The 18,908-nt window shown below is 39.1% G+C and overlaps 1 protein-coding gene across 1 annotated transcript in view; it reads right to left on the bottom strand.

Annotated features, from left to right (window-relative positions):
• Positions 1-10,788: 10,788 nt before the first annotated feature.
• PTH2R (parathyroid hormone 2 receptor) overlaps positions 10,789-18,908 on the bottom strand; it is a 65,908-nt gene continuing 57,788 nt past the window's right edge. The window contains exon 13 of the mRNA XM_087949419.1: positions 10,789-14,873. Within this exon, the coding sequence (XP_087805545.1) occupies positions 14,469-14,873 (405 nt within the window). The 3' untranslated portion in view covers positions 10,789-14,468. The remainder of the gene's footprint in view (positions 14,874-18,908) is intronic.

Below are 18,908 nucleotides of genomic sequence, written 5' to 3' on the forward strand. Positions count from 1 at the left end.
ATAAATAAAATATAATTAAGAGAGTGAAAAAGAAGGAGAAGTTATATAGAAAATATAGAATGGTAAATAAGATAAGAATGGTATATAAGGTGAGCATGAATTTGATTTAGGTCTGTAAAAAAGATGTAACCCGGGGCTAAGCCACTTTTCAAAAGAAGTTTTATGTTTTATGTTTTGTGTTTTGGTTAGCTATGTTTGATTGAGAATTAATAAAACCTTGGAGGAATAAAACTAAAGGGAGAAATAATGAGAAATTTGGAAAAGACATGTACAAATGATAATTAAGAAGGTTTTATGTTTTTATGTCTTGTTTTATGTTTTGTATTTTGTGTGTTCATGTTTGATTGAGAATTAATAAAACCTTGATAGAAAGAATAGAGAATCACTAGAAAACCCCTATAGAAACAGATAGCCCAAAAGGAAAAACAAAATAGAGTAATTAACACATTCCAATATAGTAAAAGGAAAAGCAGGAAATGCAGATACAGGAAGAAATGGGCCACAATGAAAAGGGGGAAGCAAAGAGGATCGATCACCATATCAGCTTTTGAAACACATATGGGACAAATAGAAGATTAAATAATAAACACAATTAAACACTAGCAGGCATTTCCTTATCAGCCCTCCAGACAGGAGAATCACAAAGAGCAGAACAGGAATGTAGCCATTAAGCGCAGGAATCACACAAAGCTAGAGACATTAACAAGAAAAGCACAAAGCTATGAGAATCAGAATTCAGAAGATAAAAGGGTATAAAATCATCCAGTCACACATAGTTCAGGTGATAGCCCAGGAACGTGTGTCCATGCTGCCGCTTGTGCCGCCTGTACTCTCTTCCTGCAACAATAAAGACCTTGCTTTCAGCAGCTGCTCCGTTCAAATTTGTGCCGCGCCGGCATCACTTCCCAGTGGGAAATTCGAACCCAGTGGAGGAAGGTTCATTTTAAATTCAATATCTGTTTCCATTGGAGCAACAGAATAACCTGCTACTTTATGTCCCTTCCAATAAATTAGATTATTAAGAAGATTTGAAATACTTCAAATCCATATTGTGAAACGGTGAACGGTGTTGTGTGGATCTCCTCATAAAAATATGTAAAATGTGAACAATATATTGTACTTGTAAAGGATGGTGGCTATCTAGAAATTCCACACTGCTGCCTATTAGAGTCTTTCATTTTTAAGACCGAGACTTACAGTGCATCGTGTGTCACTGTTGTTCATTTAGCTTCTCTGTTGTTAAGTTGAATTCAAAATTCAGTTTGAATATAACAATTCCATTTAGACATAGACAACACAGACAGAATTATGTTGGGACTGGGGTAAAGGTGGTCCATTTTTGGGTCACCTTCAACAGGTGTGTGTGTGCATGTGTGTGTGTGTGTGTGTGTGTGTAAGTATGGTTTGGTTTGTGTGTGTGTGTGTATATAAAACAAATATATAAGATAGATAGGAAATAAAATGTTGTGGCTGAGGATAAACAATGGAGGTTTTCAAGAATTTTGTTTGCTGGTTTATTATGACTTACTGGGAATTCTGAACTGCTCTGTTCTATTTTTCAATATAATATAGTATTATCTTTCAATATAATGATTTTCTGCTGGTCTTTGTGAGTTATGTTTGCTAACCTTTAGCTGCCAAAACAGGACAAAAGCAGTTAAAAGCAAGTAGAGAAACAGGAAGATATGAACAAGAGGCAAGGGGGGGAAAGGACAAAGGACTTAGTGACAACAAATAACATTATCAACAGTGGTGGGATTGGGCTGGTTCTGTGGGCATGGCTTATTTGGTGGGCATGGTTTGGTGGTCATGTGACTGGGTGGGTGTGCTTGGTGGTCATGTGATTGGGTAGGCATGGCCAACTCAATGTCACTCACGTCAAGGGGTGCCTCACCTGGCCCCTCCCCTCCCAGCCATTCCTTGTCACAACCAGCCTCAACTTATCTATAGTTCTGTAAAAATGTTGTTCACCTTTTTTGACTTTATTATCTGCATACTATAGATGTACTTTTATGGACCACTGAGAGGAGGAAATGGCTCACATGCTTTACCCAAGAGTGTGATAGGCAACAGGCTTTTAAGGGGCTGCCACAAAGAAATGTATTTTCCAAAGAAGCAGAAGGCAAACAAGAAGCAATGGAGGGAAACTGAACAGGGAGAAGCAACCTAAAACTAAGGAGAAACTTCCTGTGAGTGAGAACAATTAACCAGTGGAACTGCCTGTCTCCAGAAGTTCTGGGTGCTCAATCACTGGAAGTTTTTCAGAAAAGACTGGACAGCCATTTCTCTGAAAGGATATAGGGTTCCCCCAAGGTCCCTCTAAGGGTTATTTTGTTATTCTGACACTTTCCCAGGATCTCTAGTCAAATTTATTTTATAATTTCACATATAAAATAGCCAATTGTGTAATACAACCTGCATATTATTCAAAACAGTAATTATGGCAGAAAGCCTAAAAGTCAAAGATCACAAGAGTGCTTCTTTCTCTGTATGTATACAAAATATCACATACTAGGAAAAGCATATTAAGTTGCAAACCTGATGTACAAAATAAACACACACATATTTATGCTCTGGACTAGACATTGAATGTATGTAAATCCCTGAAAAATATGTGGTAGCCCAGGGCAAAAAAGGCAGTAAAATCACTCTAGGTGTAGGGACAGTGTAAAATATTAACACATGATAAGTAATCGAACAATTAAAAATAATAGCACAGAGTTTTCTCTCTCCCCCCACATTCCTTCCTATTTCTTTTTCTTTCTTTCTTTTTCTTTCTCTCTTTTTTCTTCCTTTCTTTTTCTTTTCCCTTTTTCTTTCATTCTTGCCTCTTTCACTCTCACTCTCACACACACCTACCTCTGTCTTTCTATTTCTTTTTCTTTCTCTCTCTCTCTCTCTCTTTCTTTTTCTTTCTTTCTTTCTTTCTTTCTTTCTTTCTTTCTTTCTTTCTTTCTTTCTTTCTTTCTTTCTTTCTTTCTTTCTTTCTTTCTTTCTTTCTTTCTTTCTTTTTCTTTCTCTCCTTCCTCTTTCCTTCCTTCTTTCTTTCTTATCTCTCTCCTCCCTCCCTCCCTCCCTCCCTCCCTCCCCCTCTCTCACACACACACCTGGTCTGGGATGAACTGAATAATTCGGTGAGCTCCAGGCAGCAGCGGACGGCAGGAAAAAGAAGAAAGTGGGCATCGTCGTGGAGCATCTGCCCTCCCTCCTAAAGACCTCTAGCCATTCACTTTCTTGTGGGAGGCAGTGATGGGGCCATGCCTTCCCAAAGCACCTCTGCAGATGGTGTGCAGCAGCATCTGCCCACCCTCCCAAAGACCTCCAGCCGTTGCTTTCTCATGGGTAGCATTGGCAGCAGATCTGTGGAACACCCCCCAAGGCCCCAGCCCTCCTAAAGCCCCTCCATGACCGCTTGCTTTCTTGTGGGCGGTGGCAGCAGGAGGGCAGGGCAGGCGGATGTCCCGGTGCGGGGCTGCTGAAAATTGTGCACCGCATGTGCAGTCCTGGGCTGGGACATCCGCCTGCCCTCGCTGCATCGTGGCCACCATGTGGTAGGGAAAGCTGGGAAACTACCGTGTGGGATGGAGCCATGCCGGCTTAGTCAGCCAGCCGAGCCCAGGGATGGCAGGGAAGGCCTGAAAAAGTCCAGGGATGGTAGGAAAGGCTTGGCAAAGTCTGGGGATGGTGGGGGAGGCGCTAGCATGACTCACAGGCTTACCTGTGAGAGCAGGAAGATCAGGACTGCTCAGTTGGGGTGCAGGCACCACGTGGGAAGGCTAGAATGGCAAGCCACGAGGACCCAGCTTGCCGCATAGGAGGGGAAGGATGACTGGATGGGGCAAGCAGTGGGTGGGTGGGGCAGGCAGGTTGAGCAAGCATCAAGCGGGTGGGGCAAGTGAGTGAGCGGTGACCGGGTGACCGAGTTTGGGGCATGGCCAGCCAGAAGTTACTAACGGTTTGGTGACCCACGCCAAATTCCTGCTACTGGTTCACCCGATCCGGTGTGAACCGGCTGAATACCACCTCTATTATCAACGTATGAAAAGGTTTCTGGGACCTCTGGAAAGAAAGCTACAAGTAATTAATATGGAAAATCTCAAAAGAATATCCTTTGATTAATCCTTTTATAACAACAGAAAAATAGAAATAAATAAGACACCAGGTGACCCTTCCTCTATATTGCACCATAAAAGAAACAATCTGGTGGGCAGAGATAATGTATCCAAAGCTGTGGCAACTGTGTATATTTCCAGAAGAATATCAAGACCTGCAGAAAGATGAATCCTCAAGATCTTTCTCTCTCCCTCTCACTCCTCTCTCTATATATATTTGTATGTACACACACACACACACACGCACAGACAGACACATGATTGGAGAAGTTTCAAATGACCTTGGAGAAACAAAAAATGAAAAAAAACTCAGAGAAATAGCCCATGTCATAAACAAAATAGACTTTGTTGCACTGTTTTATTAGCAGTAGCTTTAGTGCAGTTCTAAATAATAGAGCAATATTTGTAGCTGCTTGGCCAATTTATCTGCTTCCTCCCATAGGAGTTCTTTTTAACAGTTTTTTCCTCTCATTCTCCAGATCTGATTATTAATAACACTTCTGTTGTCAGTCTATTGTTGACAGTTTGCTGTGAAACATAAATTAAGGTGAGTATGGACTTCCGGTTTGAAGGGCTTCAGTGACAGACAGGAATCATTGTGCTTTCTGCCTGGGCTCGCCGCTGGAGTGCCCAGCTGGCTGGCCGGGGCTAAGCCACCCCGTAGAGGTGGTGAAGAAGGGGAGACTGTCAGCAGGGTCAAGGAGAGCCGCATCTCTCCTCCTCAGCTGGCCATTACTCCCTTTCCCGAAGGCGGTAGGAGCAGTGGTCACAAATGGCCACCTCAAAGAAGAACTCAACTGGAAAAGAACATGCAGAAGGAAGATAAGAAGTGAAAGTTTTGGCTGACCGGGCTAAGTTGAAAAAGCAATAACTAAGGTACCCTGGAATTTAAATTTTACAAGAAATAACATCGCTCCCAAAGAAGAGTTGGAAGCAGCGAAAGAAAGTGAAAAGGGAAAGGTTTGCTTTTTTTCTTCTTCTCTCTCCTTCCTTATATTGACAATTAAGAATAAGAAATTGGAAAAATCCACTTTGGCATCAATAGGCAATTAAGCTGAAAATATAACTAAATGCCAAAGGGACAATAAAGATTTCTGGACATTAAAAACTTTTTTTTCTATAAGCAGGAAGGGAGAGAAAAAGAATAAGGGCAGGATCTGGAAGAGGGAGGAGACTGCCTGGACTTTAAAAAAATCTAAAGTAAAATTTCAATAAGACTTCTAAAAGATACATTTTAACTGAAACTTTGCAACTAAATAGTAACCCCAGGAAGAGAAAGTGGGGAAAAAAAGAAAGAAAGAGCAAAAAGAAACAGCTTGTGTGTATTTGGATTACTTGGTGACTTTTGGATTTTTGGCTATTATATTTGAATGACTAAAATCAATCGGGTGGTTGCTTAAAAATTTCTACAATGGCATTGCTCTTGGATGAATTGAAAATGGAACTTAAAAAGTACAAAGAAGATGCACAAGAAGGGAAGGGTTCCTTTGGCTTTGTTTTTCAATTCTTAGAAATGGAGATTTGGAACTATGAGAAACAACAAGAAAAGACTGCAAAACAAGACTGGGACAAAGAAGAAGCCATCTTTAATGAACAAGTAACTCTATGTCGGGAAGAAAAAGGAAAGGGGGGAAAGAGGATGGAAATTTAAGACTTAAAAAAACAACCAAAGAAAAGAAAAATAATTCGAAAAATAAGTATAATGTTGGAAAGCAACAGAAAAGGGGAATATAGAAGAGGGAAATAGAGGTAGAGAGACAAAGGGGTAAAAAGGGGAGAGAGAAGAAGAGAGGGAAGAAGGAAAGGAAAAGAAGTTACAAAGGTCCGGAGCAAGATATAAAGAAACAGGACCTATTTAGAGATAATGGGTGATCTAACTGAAAGGGGGATTCTGTAAAGGTACATGAGATTGTGTTGTTATATTTGAAATAGAAATAACTTTAGAAAATTGGAAACAACATATGATTAGAATTGAGGGATAGAATGGTTAGTGTAACTTAGTGAAATGTTTGTGAATAAAGTAAATGAATAAAATAAATGAGAAAATTGAATTAGGAAGGAATGGGAACACTTTAATTAGTCAATGTTTTATAAAATATAAGTGAAGGGGGGGGGATTTATTATGGAAAGATCATAATTGTTCCCATAGAAGTATGATATTTAATTGAAAAGTAACGTGATAAATGTTAAGACTTTAATATATATATATATATATATATATATATATATATATATATATATATATATATATATATATATATATATATATAATAAAAAAGAATACTGTGTGTAGTTTAAGAATGTACCAAGCAGAATCCGAATGGAAGTTATGTATTATATTGAGTGTTACAATTTTAGGGAAAAGATATAAAGGCGTCATACTCCAATCAGTAACTACAGGAGAAATTTTCTTTAATGAGAAAAGATAATAGACAATTGAAACAGGACAGACAAAAAATATAAATATAATTATTTGAATTGAGGTGAAATAAATACAATAAAATTGAGTAAATTTAAAGAGGGGAGAAGCCATGTAGAAAATGTAAAATTGTAATAAGATATGGAATAGAATATAAAAATGAGCATGAACCTGAATTTGTGTCTGTATGAAGAAATGTAACCCGGGATTATGCTGCTTTCAAAAAAGATGTTTTAATTGTATTTCTTTTCTTTTTGTGAAAATTCAAATAAAATTTACAAAATTAAGGGGAGTATTTTTCAGCTTTATTACAGCTTCACTGGTCTTGGAAATATAAATCTATATAAATAAATCTAGGAATAATAAAAGCCAAATAAACAAACAAAAATGCATGCTAACCAACAACAGGGACAAAATAGAGGGAATTTTCATAGTTGGATGACCATTTCACATGCATTTGGAAGAAGCAGCTTTTTGGCAATGCTCGGTAAAGGGGCTTAAGGTAGTGTTTGGTCTTTGGTATTGAGGACAGTGGGTTATAAGTGTCTCTGGGTGCTTTTGAACGAATTCTTAGCTTTCTGATTAAAATAGAAAGTATGCAAATAAATCTCCGTATTCTAGAATTAAAGCAGGCAAGGCACAGACTGCAGATGCAAGCTTAATCTAAATATGTTAGTATTTAAAGATCCTGATTAATAATAATAACTATATTAAAAATTGTAATTTAAATAAATGCTAATAAATCCACTCAAATTCCTTCTGAAATCTTCAATAAAGTACAAGCTTGTTTGCTAAAATGGCTGACCTGCTTATACTTGATGTTGAGACAAGGAGCGGTACTCCAATGCAACATTATCTGACTCACAGTATAAATTTCAGCAACTTAAATTTGCAATTTTTCCTAATCATTGCCCTCTGAATAAGTTGAACTATTTCACATTGTCCTTCTAGGTAGTTTCCCAGGTAACTGCACAGAAGGGAATCTTTGGCTGCATCCAAAAAGCAGTTCTGCTCTTATTATTTGGCTCAAAATTGATGAAGCATAAAGCATTACACAGAAAATATTAAGCAAAGGTTGTTTTGGGGTTTTGTTTTTGTAATTTGAAGAAAAGCAATGTAATTCTATCTCTTTAAATTGCCTGCCACTTTTGAGGTTGGGAAGTATCTGAATATAAAGATATCACATATTTTATTGAGCAGTGCTCACAGACTTTAATGTATAATTTGATGCTGTTGTTGGATCAATTTAGATATGGTTGGGATTGATGGTCATACAAACAGTAAATCATGAGAAGAGAGACCTATTTATTTTACTGGATTAATATAATTTTTAAAATGTATACATAAAATGATATAATAGAGTTGATTCTGGTATTTTGTATACAAATGTATTTGTAGGAGCACATGATAATCTTTTTTGATATGAATACAAACACGGTTTAATCTAAACTTCTTTAAAACTAATCAAATGCCAACATTTTGGAATACAGTTTAAAAACATTTTAAATCTTAACTTCCAAGAACCTGGTCACTATGGTAAGAGTAGTCTGTCAATGAGAGGTAAGAGCTTGACCAAACGTAATGTACCTTAATGTAACTTCAAATATATTACATTCCCAATACAAGAACCAACCTTTTAAAACTTCCATTCATATCCATCCATTGAAGTAATTGTCAATAAAAATATTTTTGTAACTTCTAAAAAATATTTCTCTATAACATTCAAAATCATAATAAAACCCAAGTCAAATAGCTATTTTGGGCAAATAGTTTTTGTAATTCTTCTAAAGCAAATTATACATTTAAAATTGATTAACTGATTAGCTAATTAAGGATAACTCATCATTTTACAACAAAGATTATTCCAAAGAATCAGTCTCTTATGAGAATAAGAATTACTTTTTCATTTCTTACCCAACATTGTCCAGTTAGATCTTGACACCTTTAGTACTGAACTTTCAGGACCAATCACTTGTCAAGATTTCAGAGGTGACCAGTAATAGTTCTTCAGTGTAACTGGTACAATGGTATATAATCAATGTCATCTTCAGTTGAGTAGGAGATTATTAGATTTTCCCAATGCTTTTTTTAATGTTTCATTTGAAAGTAGCAAATTTTAAAGGGAGAAACTGGGAATTTATATGAACAATGGATATGGCTGACCATTTCGTTATCATGACTATGATTGAATATTTGTATCTTAATTATTAATTTAACTTACAGTAGCCTAATAAATAGCAATTCTTAAATTATTTTCTTTTTTATAACATTTATTTTTCCCAAGAGATTCATGGGTATTTTCAACAATTTAGTAATGTCACCATTAAGTTGCATTAGACAATGTGAAATATTCAAATCCACAAAATAAACCCAAAATATTTAGCAGAACATGAAAACAAAAACTATTTTTTAAGATTTCCATAGAAATATTTTTGCCAAGTTATTTAGACTTATTCCCATTTATTCTGTATGAAACGTTTTGCCATATTGCTAGTTAATAGAGAACATTGATAATTGTTAAAAAGGTTCAAATATCATCCTCAAAAGAAAACTGTCATATTACAGATTAAAGGACTGATTAGATTTCCTTGGATCGGGAACAGTCTGTTCTAGCATAGCTGTCAAGCAGTTTTCAGAACTATTTTGAGTTCAGTCCGTGGATGTATAAAAACATCCATATTTCAAGAACAAAAACAGGTAATGTCTTCAGTTTCAGGATGAACTGTCTGAAAATATTTTTAAAAGTATTAATAGTATCAGCAGTATTGGTAAACGCACAAAAATTTCTACCTACAGATTCTAAATAATGCATTTTACGTAGTTTGGCTTCAGAAGCAAAAGAGTAGGGTGTTGTGTTTATGTTTGCAGATTAATATTTTAAAAACTATATGATTTTAACAGTTCCTATCAAACATCCAAGCAGAACGGGAACAATGAAATATGACTCCACTGGTTTGTCTTTGAAGCGCAGTAAGAAGAGTTGATAGCAAACGAGATGGAAAATGCATGGAAAATAAAGAGATTTCAGGCTCTGTTGGGTTAGTTCTAGCACTGGAACTACTGGAATTGTCCTTGGCCCTGCTTTTATGTTCTCCATCTAAGTATCCCAGATTAGTAAAAGTCATCATTTAGCTGAATCAAGGGCCCTGATTTAGAGCCCTTCAAACCACAGAGAACAGTAAATTGGGGAGCTTCTGCCAGAACAGGTAAGGTGGCTATAGCCAACAGTTAGTTGGGTTTGGCTTCTACTCCCAGGCTGTGTTCCATATACAATTTTCCATGAAGTAAGTAGGAATATATTTAGCATCACTGGGAGGGAATCCTCAGCAGTGTATCCAAGAAAGTTCAGAGCCACGCGAAAACTGGGGTGAATTTAATCCTAGGGGTAAGAAATATATTTGAAAGGTTTAAAGAATTGGAAGAAATCCAAGTGGGCCAGAAAGAATGATGCATCATTTTTTTAAACTTAGAGCATAAATATGGATTTTAAATGTGTACAATGGAATATAAATGGGCAAAATACCACAAAAAAGAAATAATTATATTCCATTATTTGAAAAAAATAAAACAAATAGAATAGAATAGAATTCTTTATTGGCCAAGTGTGATTGGACACAGAAGGAATTTGTCTTGGTGCAAATGCTCTTGGTGTACATAAAAGAAAAGATACATTTGTGGAGAGTCAAGAGTCATCACTTAATGATAGTCATAGGGTACAATAAGCAATCAAATCATACTAGGAAACAGTCAATATAAACCGTAAGGATATAAGCGACAAAGTTACAGTCATACAGTCACAAGTGGGAGTGGATGAGTGATAAGGAGTGATGAGGAGGTTAACAGTAATAGTAGTGCAGACTTTTGAAATAGTTGGACAGTGTTGAGGAAATTATTTATTTAGCAGAGTGATGGTGTTTGGTAAAAAACTGTCCTTGTGTCTAGTTGTTCTGGTGTGCAGTGCTCTATAGGGTCATCTTGAGGGAAGGAGTTGAAACAGTTTATGTCTGGGATGTTAGGGGTCTGTAAATATTTTCACAGCCCTCTTTTTGTAATTTATCTCTAGGAAACATATATATGAAAAAAGATACAAAATATTTGATTTATAAAAATTTGAGACAGAAATTTATTTTGATAGGGGCAAGTAAGAAAAACAAGATTGTTTTGTACATAAGCCCAGAGTCATTTTAAATCAAGATAGGCAGCAAATAAATTTAATAAATAAAAATAAATTAAATTCACAATTATAACAAAAATTAATATTGACTGATGACTATGGCAATATTTGAAGAAGTGGAAAATTAATTTGAATGACATCAAGATTATGATAGTTGGAATATGTACCCCAAATTTTAATAAAGCTATATTTTAAAGGATTTACAGAAAAATTAATAGACTTGCTATGAGAATTGGTGCTTCTTGAGAGACTAGAATATAAACAAGAATTATGGTAACAACCAATTCACCCAACTAAGTGACAGAAGAATAACTGCCGAATTTTCAGGGTTTTTCCCCCCTATGAATGACAGTTTCACTATGTCAGCTAGTAAGCAAAATGTTTCCAGGCACTGAAATTGGCAAGAAATATACATAAGCATGTATAACAGCCACTTCATCAGCTTACTGGTATGCTTGTGAAATATTTCTTCCACAGAGATAAATGCCACTTCATCTTCAGCAAGCTCTCATTATTTAAACCTATTTCTTGATTTGTGCTTAGAGACAAAACTCAAGTGGGAATACAGGATATGAGGTACATGATAAGAAATTCATTTCTGTTTCATACCCTGACATGTTGGCATTAAAAGGTAAGATATTAGTAAGTCAAATCTCATTTCAGCAATGAAACCCATTTACCAGAAACAAACCAGGAAAGAGGGTCCCTGCTACTCCCATCTATTCCATAGGAACTCTCTTCCAGTCCCGATTACTATAGTAGTTTTTGAGTACACATTGATTTATTTATTTTATTTTATTATTTTAAAATGAGGTGAGATTGATCTATCTCCCAAAGAGGGGAAGAAGGATTAACATCTTTAGTCACATACAGCTACTCTACTTAACCAGAGGCATATGACTAGGCTGCACTGTTGAAATTATTTCACTTTTTGCACTTTTACATTTTGATCAGTAAGATTTCTCAGAAGTATTTTTAGGGGGCAGATGCTTCACCCCAAACATTGGCACATGCTTCAGTCCCAACCAATTTGGACAACTGGCTGGTAAGCAGCACAATACCACTGCGTACTTTAATTAGACAAGAAAAAAGGGAAACTTTAAAAGCACAATGATTTATGTATGTGACAGACCACTTGAAAATATTTAATCATTTTAATGCATTTATCAGCAGCCATATGGCAAGGCTATTCAGTTCTACTATTCTAAAATAATTAAATAATTAAACCACAGAAAACAAGTAGCCAATGTAAACATGCAAAATCAAATACTTTTAAAATACACTGTTGCACTGATTTAAATATCATATGTTTGAATTGTTTGGAATCGCCCCACCAAAATATGGGACAAATATGAACAAAAGGCAGCTGAGTGAGAAGGTAACATAAAAGAGACAACTTGCAAACAGGAAATTAGTTTTTGCATTTACGTCACCATTACTTTCCCCTGCACCTCTTTTGGGATCATTCAAAAAGTAAAGTTGATAGTTCAAGAGGTATAGAGAAGCAGCAAAAAGAGGAAGGATTAAGTAACTGTTGTTTGCCTATTGTTCCCCCAGATCTTTCCATCTCCTTGTTGGCAATTTATATTCTCAGAAGTATAATGTGTTGCCAACATTTATTTTAGCTTTAGATTGACTTTATATTGGTTAAGAAAGCATCAAAAGATTGTTTCAATTCTGTAATTCTTGTGTGTGAGATTTCTGTGAATAGACCTAAAATGTTACAAATGAAGGCAATTATATGTGTCCCAGGATAATGTTGCAGGATCCAATCTGGGTTGGTCACTGGGTCCAGAGATTTAGTCTTCCGATCTTTCAGACATGTGCTAGAGATCCTAACTAATTGATAGCCTCACATTGCAATGAACAAGGAATACATTCAATTTTGGAGCTACTAAGATTGTTGGATGAGCAGGCACAAAAATAGCCAGGGAAGTGATTGAAGCCTGGAAAACAGCCCCCTTGTCAGTCAACAGGAGTGTTAATTTGCCACCAGCTTATCAAGTACTTAGGAGGTGAGGGCTTGGTAGCACAAAGAAACAACAGCCAATAGATTAATACCTAGCTATCAACACTCCAATCAACACCTAAAAAGGCACACACAACAGGCACCATGTAAATGCCACACAGTGAACAGCCCAAAGCACACACTCTGCTAGAGAGAAGTTCCCTTATGATGGGCTCCAGCACAAATCCGAAAGCGCGGAAGACTGAATCTTTGGTCCTAGTCACTGACCCAGATTAGAGCTAAAGTTTATTCTGAGTAATCTTGATAAATTACTAACAGAATACTGAGTTGGAAGGGACCTTGGAGGTCCTCTAGTCCAACCCTCTGCTCAAGCAGGAAATCCTGTACCATTTCAAGACAAATAGTTGTACATTTTGAATGAAGTCACTGAAATCTTAAGAGACCATTCCTGTAAAGTGTTTCACTAAAAGCAAGACCTAACTTTATATAGTGCAAAAGAATTCATACAGGTTGTCCTTAACTTATAACAATGGCACTAAATTTTAGATTTTGCTGCTTTTTTATTTGAGAAACTAGTAAGTTTTAAATGTGTGCCCATTTAAAAAGTCAAAGGCACTAGTAACTGGAAGTATACTTGGAATTACTTTCTAAAAGTGTATGTGTGTACACACACACACACACACACACACACACACACAGATAATTCATTGGTTTTATCATTTCTATATTAATTACCACTTGGGGGTCTATATTCCATTTTGTATTTTCTATTTGTGCTATATTATTTGTAAAATTTGTCTGGTCACCCAACTCAACTTGGTGATACTAGGTACCTCAAAACACAAAAATGTAAAGCACAATATATCTGTCAGCCTCCATGACACTTTCATGAGACCTCATGCTGCTTGCTTACTGTTGTCTGCCATAGAAATGGGGGGAGGGGGAGTTTGGTATTTGGGAGGGGAAGTTTGCTGGAGAGTGGAGAGTAGAGTGGTTCTTGTGTGAACCAAGGAGGGGGGATACTTTCCTGCTTACTGCGCAGCTGCATGGACTTATCTCTGCCCAGCCAAGGTCAACCATCTTGGCATACCAGATGAGGGAACACCCACCTGTAGATGTACCTCACATGACACTTATATGCACTTCAGATTAGATGTCCAATCTGGACCCTTGGGGGAGGGAACTTAGGATAACTTTCAATATGTAATTTTCGTACCTATTGTCTCAGATTTTGCTTTCTTTTGTTGCTATCACTTCATACCCAATAAAAGTAGCTTTTCTCTACAAATATGGAGTTATGGGGTTTTCTTGGGTTTTGAATGGAGGCACATACATTTTTAAATAAAAACATGAGTAGAAATCGTAAATCTGCATATAATATAGACATGTGGATTTATTAATATTCATTTTGAAAGGAAAAGACTTCAAGTCAAAATTATATTAAGATTTAAAATTACTGAATATCACTGATAAATATAGGTTCTTTTTGCTTCTGAAAGATCTTGTTTAAATGTCAGTTGACTCAAAATAACTCTACATTTATCATTATAAGTATCTTTGCTTCTTGCTAACACAAGAATATCATGCAACAAAAAATCATTGTGAAGAAATCAGAGTTCAGATGTTGAAGAACCATAATATTCACTCAAAATGATTTTGAATACATTGCTGGTTGGAGAAAGCCTCCAACTAAGAAATTTGTACATGCGTCTGAATTAGGTCAGTCGAAATGAACTCATATGAAGTTGTGATGACATTTTCACATTTGTAATCCTTTGCCTGCACCCCAACGTTTTAAAGTGAGGCCTCTATTTCCATTTGGTTTGCTTCTTCCTCAAGAAAACATGCACGATTGTTCTGAAGTCTAGAAGGTTTGTTGAGAGAAATACCATCCAGCCTCTTCTCTTCCTCTTCATCAGCCTCTTCCTGAGCCCACTGGGGCATGCAATCATGTTCAGAGTTGCTCCTAACATACCCAGGCAAATTTATATGGGCATCAATCTGTCCTGGGCCATTCCTGCATGCCTTGCTGGAAACCAGCCTCATACGGGAGCTGGCACCCACCTGAGCCTGGATGCTGACACTCTGAGTCATGTTAGTGAGGACAGAACCACAGTGAGAATTCCCACAAGGCACATTCCTCTTCCAGTCCATGGCCAAGTTCCACTTAGCCCATGTCTTCTTCAGCTCAGCCTGCACCTAAAGAAATAGAAAATATCCAGATCAGAATGCCAGGAAGAAGCCAATGTTTTGAAGAGTTTATCTCACCTTCACTTAAAATTAAGCTTTTCCTTTAATATTATATTTACAACTGAATATGCTGTACTCTTCCACAGGAATGTACAGTTTGCTGGAGTTGCACACTGTTTAAGGCAGGGATGTCAAACTCAAGGCCTGTGGGCCGGGCCAGGCCCATGACATGGTTGGATCTGGCCTGTGTGGCTGTCCTGAAAACAGTAAAGGTCCTAAAGGGACACAGGCCGGACCTTTACTGTTTCCAGGACAGCCGCACAGGCCCAGCCCCACCCATCCTGGCAGGCATGCATGTGTGCAGGAGGTGGCAGGTACACACATGCATAGGCCAAGCCTATACCAGGCACATGTGTGCACAGGAGAAGGAGAATATAGAAGGAGAATATATGTGCACAGGCCTGTCCCTACAGTAGGCGGGCCCATGAGCGTCTGCCAGGATGAGGTGGGCCGGGTCTGTGCACCCATGCACCCGCATCCTGTCCACATGCATGACTGCTGGGATGGCATGGGTCGAGCGAAGTGATACACGCACCCGCTGGGATGGGAGGGCAGGACTAAAATGATGCTGGCCAGCCCCTTACTATTTCCAGGCTGGCCGCCCTTACCAGCCTTTCAGGTGTGTGTGTGCGTGGTGGGGGGAGATGTCCAGAAGCAGGGACTCTGTAGCTGGCCCTCCAAGAAACAGGCATGGCAGCGGCAGTAGAGTGGGGGGAGGCACGAGATGCGGACCACCAGACGTGCCTGCTCCATCCCACCCCCTTTGGCTTGCGGTTGGAGAGCAGGTCGCCACTAGTCATTTTCTTGGGCCCCTTGTGGATCTTGCCCTTGGCCCGCAGGTGGAATGTGTTCCCATCACGCATCCAATGCACTTTGGCACCACCAAAGCCACCAGCAGCTTGCGCAGGTCCATTAGGCTGCTGCCATCGCTGCCAGGTCCACCCAGCCCGAAGGAGGCAAAGCGGTCAGCTAGAAAGGCCAAGCGGAAGTGGTAAAAGCATGCCCATTTCCAGCAGGCAAAAAGTGACCACTGTGAGCAAGGAAAGCTTGATCTCATCAGCGCTATGGCCGCCCAAGTCCAGCAGGGATCGCATGCCTCCCCCCATCTCTGCTGGGCAGCCAGAGTACTGATGCAGATCAAGCTTTCCTTGCTCACGGTGGCCGCCTTTTGACTGCTGGGAATGGGTGTGTTTTTACCACTTCTACTCGGACTTTCTAGATGGCCGTTTCATCTCCGACGGGAGTCTGGGTCTGCAGGGCAGTGGTGGAGTTGCTACCAAGGAGCTGTCAGGAGTAGAGACCTGTAATGATGCACCTCCTTCACTGGGGCTGCTCAGTAAGGAAAGCCGAGCCCCACCCTGTCCTGCGAGCAGCAGCTCCACAGCACTTTCGGGGTGCTGCCCGACTGATGCAGCTCCTTCAGACAGAGCTCCCAAGGCTGTGATCCCTTCCCTGATCTGAAGGCAGCCTTCTGTCTTACAACCCCCCCGCTTCCATATCTCCATTCCGAGCTGAGGATCACAGCCAAATTCCCTGCTTGGCCGGTGTTCCCAGAAGGTGCAGCTTAGGGATAACAGGGCTTCCCTCCATGTGAGCAGTCGAGTTGGCAGGGCACTGTCTGAACTGGTGTCTGGGACTCAAAGGTCCTCTTCCTCCAGGCTTAGGACTGGAGACGCTTCCTACCACGCACCACGCTTCCCTGCTTCAGGGAAGCCCAGCCAGGTGCTGTATATTGGTCTGGTAGCAGACGGGGAAATGCCGCTCCCTCCCCTGCTTCCTGCAGGGACTGCTGGTGGAGCACCCCTGACGTGCATCCACCACTGCAGTCAGGTGCACAAGGGAAACATGTTCCACGCACAGGCCAAGGGCAAGACCCATGAGGGGGCTGAGAAGATGACCAGCAGTGACCTGCTCTCCAACTGCAAGCCAAAACAGGCAGTGAGACAGAGTAACCATGTCCAATGGCCTGCATCACGTTCCTTCCCATGGCTTCCACTTGCTGCTTGGATGGCCAGCTTGGTGCTGGCAGCGAGCTCCGGAGCAACAGTGTATGCCAGCTGAGGGGCTGGCAGGCTGCGTCTACAGTCAGAAACCATTCCCCCCCTGCACACAAAGGGCAGCGAACGATGGTTTTTTGGCTGTAGCTGCCCTGCCCCCTGCCTTGCCCTGTGGGACGAGCCTCCCACTCATCACCCCACCCATCGAAGACCCCTGGATTCCCTCCCCAATCCTGCCCAAACCCACAGGCACCACCCATGTGAGTCAAGTGGTTGCCCCTTCCCCTGGCCACACACAAACAGCCCATGGAGGACAACCACAATGCTGATCTGTCTCTCAATAAAATTGAGTTTGACACCCCTGGTTTAAGGTATTGGATTGGGACTAAGTAGGGCCAGGTTCAAGTTTCTCCTCAACCAAAACATTATCTGGATGCTTTTAGACCAGTTACTATCACTTAGCCAATAATTCAACAGTTATTGTTGTGGATGAATTGGAAGAATATATTTACTAACCATTTCTGTAGAGGAAATATGGATATAAATATAATAAATGTATTAGAATTAAAAATAAGTAATAGGGTAGTAGGGGACTACAACTAAAAGAATATGGAGCAGCAGTACTACAGCACATATCATGGGAAAACAAAGAGTTGCTAAGAGCACAAGCTTTGCTGACAGAATTAATTTCAATTCTATTCCCATTGGCATGAGGATTAGAATTGATTTTAAGCAAAACAAGAAATGTTCCAGAATAAAAGTTACATGTATATATTGGTTCTAGTGACTGTGAAAAATTACAAGTCTCCAAAAGAATAATTTTTTGTATTGGGTGCAGATACTAAGATTGATACTTAATGTGTTAGTCAGACCTCTCAACTTCCTCTCTATACCAAAAATAAATCTGAAGAGATAATTAACCAAGTGAACAGGTATTTAAAAGTGAGAGCTGAATCATAAGCAAGATTCTGATGCATACTTTTGCTTCCCACTTATTCTTCTACTTGACCACTCAGTTAAGATGGACATCATTCACCTTTTATTACTTAAATTGTTTGGGGTTTTCTTTGTAAAATAAATGCAATAATACCTGACTTACAAAGCACGCTATCACCTTCCATGGCAACATTTCATTGGGAATATAATCATAAATAAATGCTAGGAGTCAGGGCAACCCATATATAATCTCCCGCTCATGCAGAGAAAGTTCTAGCTGACATTAATCAAATATAGTTTGCGCTATGTAACTTTGTAACTAACAAATCCCATTGATTTAAATAAATGCACTCTAAGCATGAATAATTTGGATTTAATACAGTTATGGAAATCTATTCTGAACCTGTAATTATCTGCTTCTTCAGACATGAACATGCATATATACAAACCATTGAAACAAAGACAAATGACATAGTTGCTTCTGTTTACTGTTCTACAGTCAGGGAGGAAGAAATTTATTTCAGGTAAATTAATATATTCTGCAGCAAAGAAGAAGGAAACATTCCCAGAATTCTGAAGTGAAAGATCAAACCTAAATCTGCTGTTCTAGAGACTGGGCAGAGACAAGCAAAACCTGGAAAACTAATCAAGGAGAATATTTGTAGCTCATCACCCAGGAAACTCTCATTCTAGGCAACCGGTTGGGAACAGAAAAGTTCTCTTCTCTAGGTGAGCTTTTAGAAGAGGCCAGCGTTGTTTTGCCTTTGTTCTTTTGCTGCCCTCTCTGGGGGAGATGGTATTTGTTCCTAATTGCCTTCAACTAGGTAAGAAATCCATCCCAGTTTGGAGAAGAGGTAGAGAATCGGAAAGAAACAGGCATCCATGCAAATGTTGAACCTTGGCTTTTTCCAGTTTCATTTCATGGATGGATCCAAGTTGTTTCCATCCGACAATATGAAATTTAATGTGGAGAAAAGCAAAGTTTTACACTTAGGCAGGAAAAACCAAAGGTAGAAGTACAGATTAGGCAAAATCCTACCTGTCAATGAAT

The sequence above is a fragment of the Notechis scutatus genome, chromosome 1 (assembly GCF_049901735.1).
Source record: "Notechis scutatus isolate UNSWTSFEM ecotype Mainland chromosome 1, rNotScu1.2, whole genome shotgun sequence".
NCBI lineage: Eukaryota > Metazoa > Chordata > Lepidosauria > Squamata > Elapidae > Notechis > Notechis scutatus.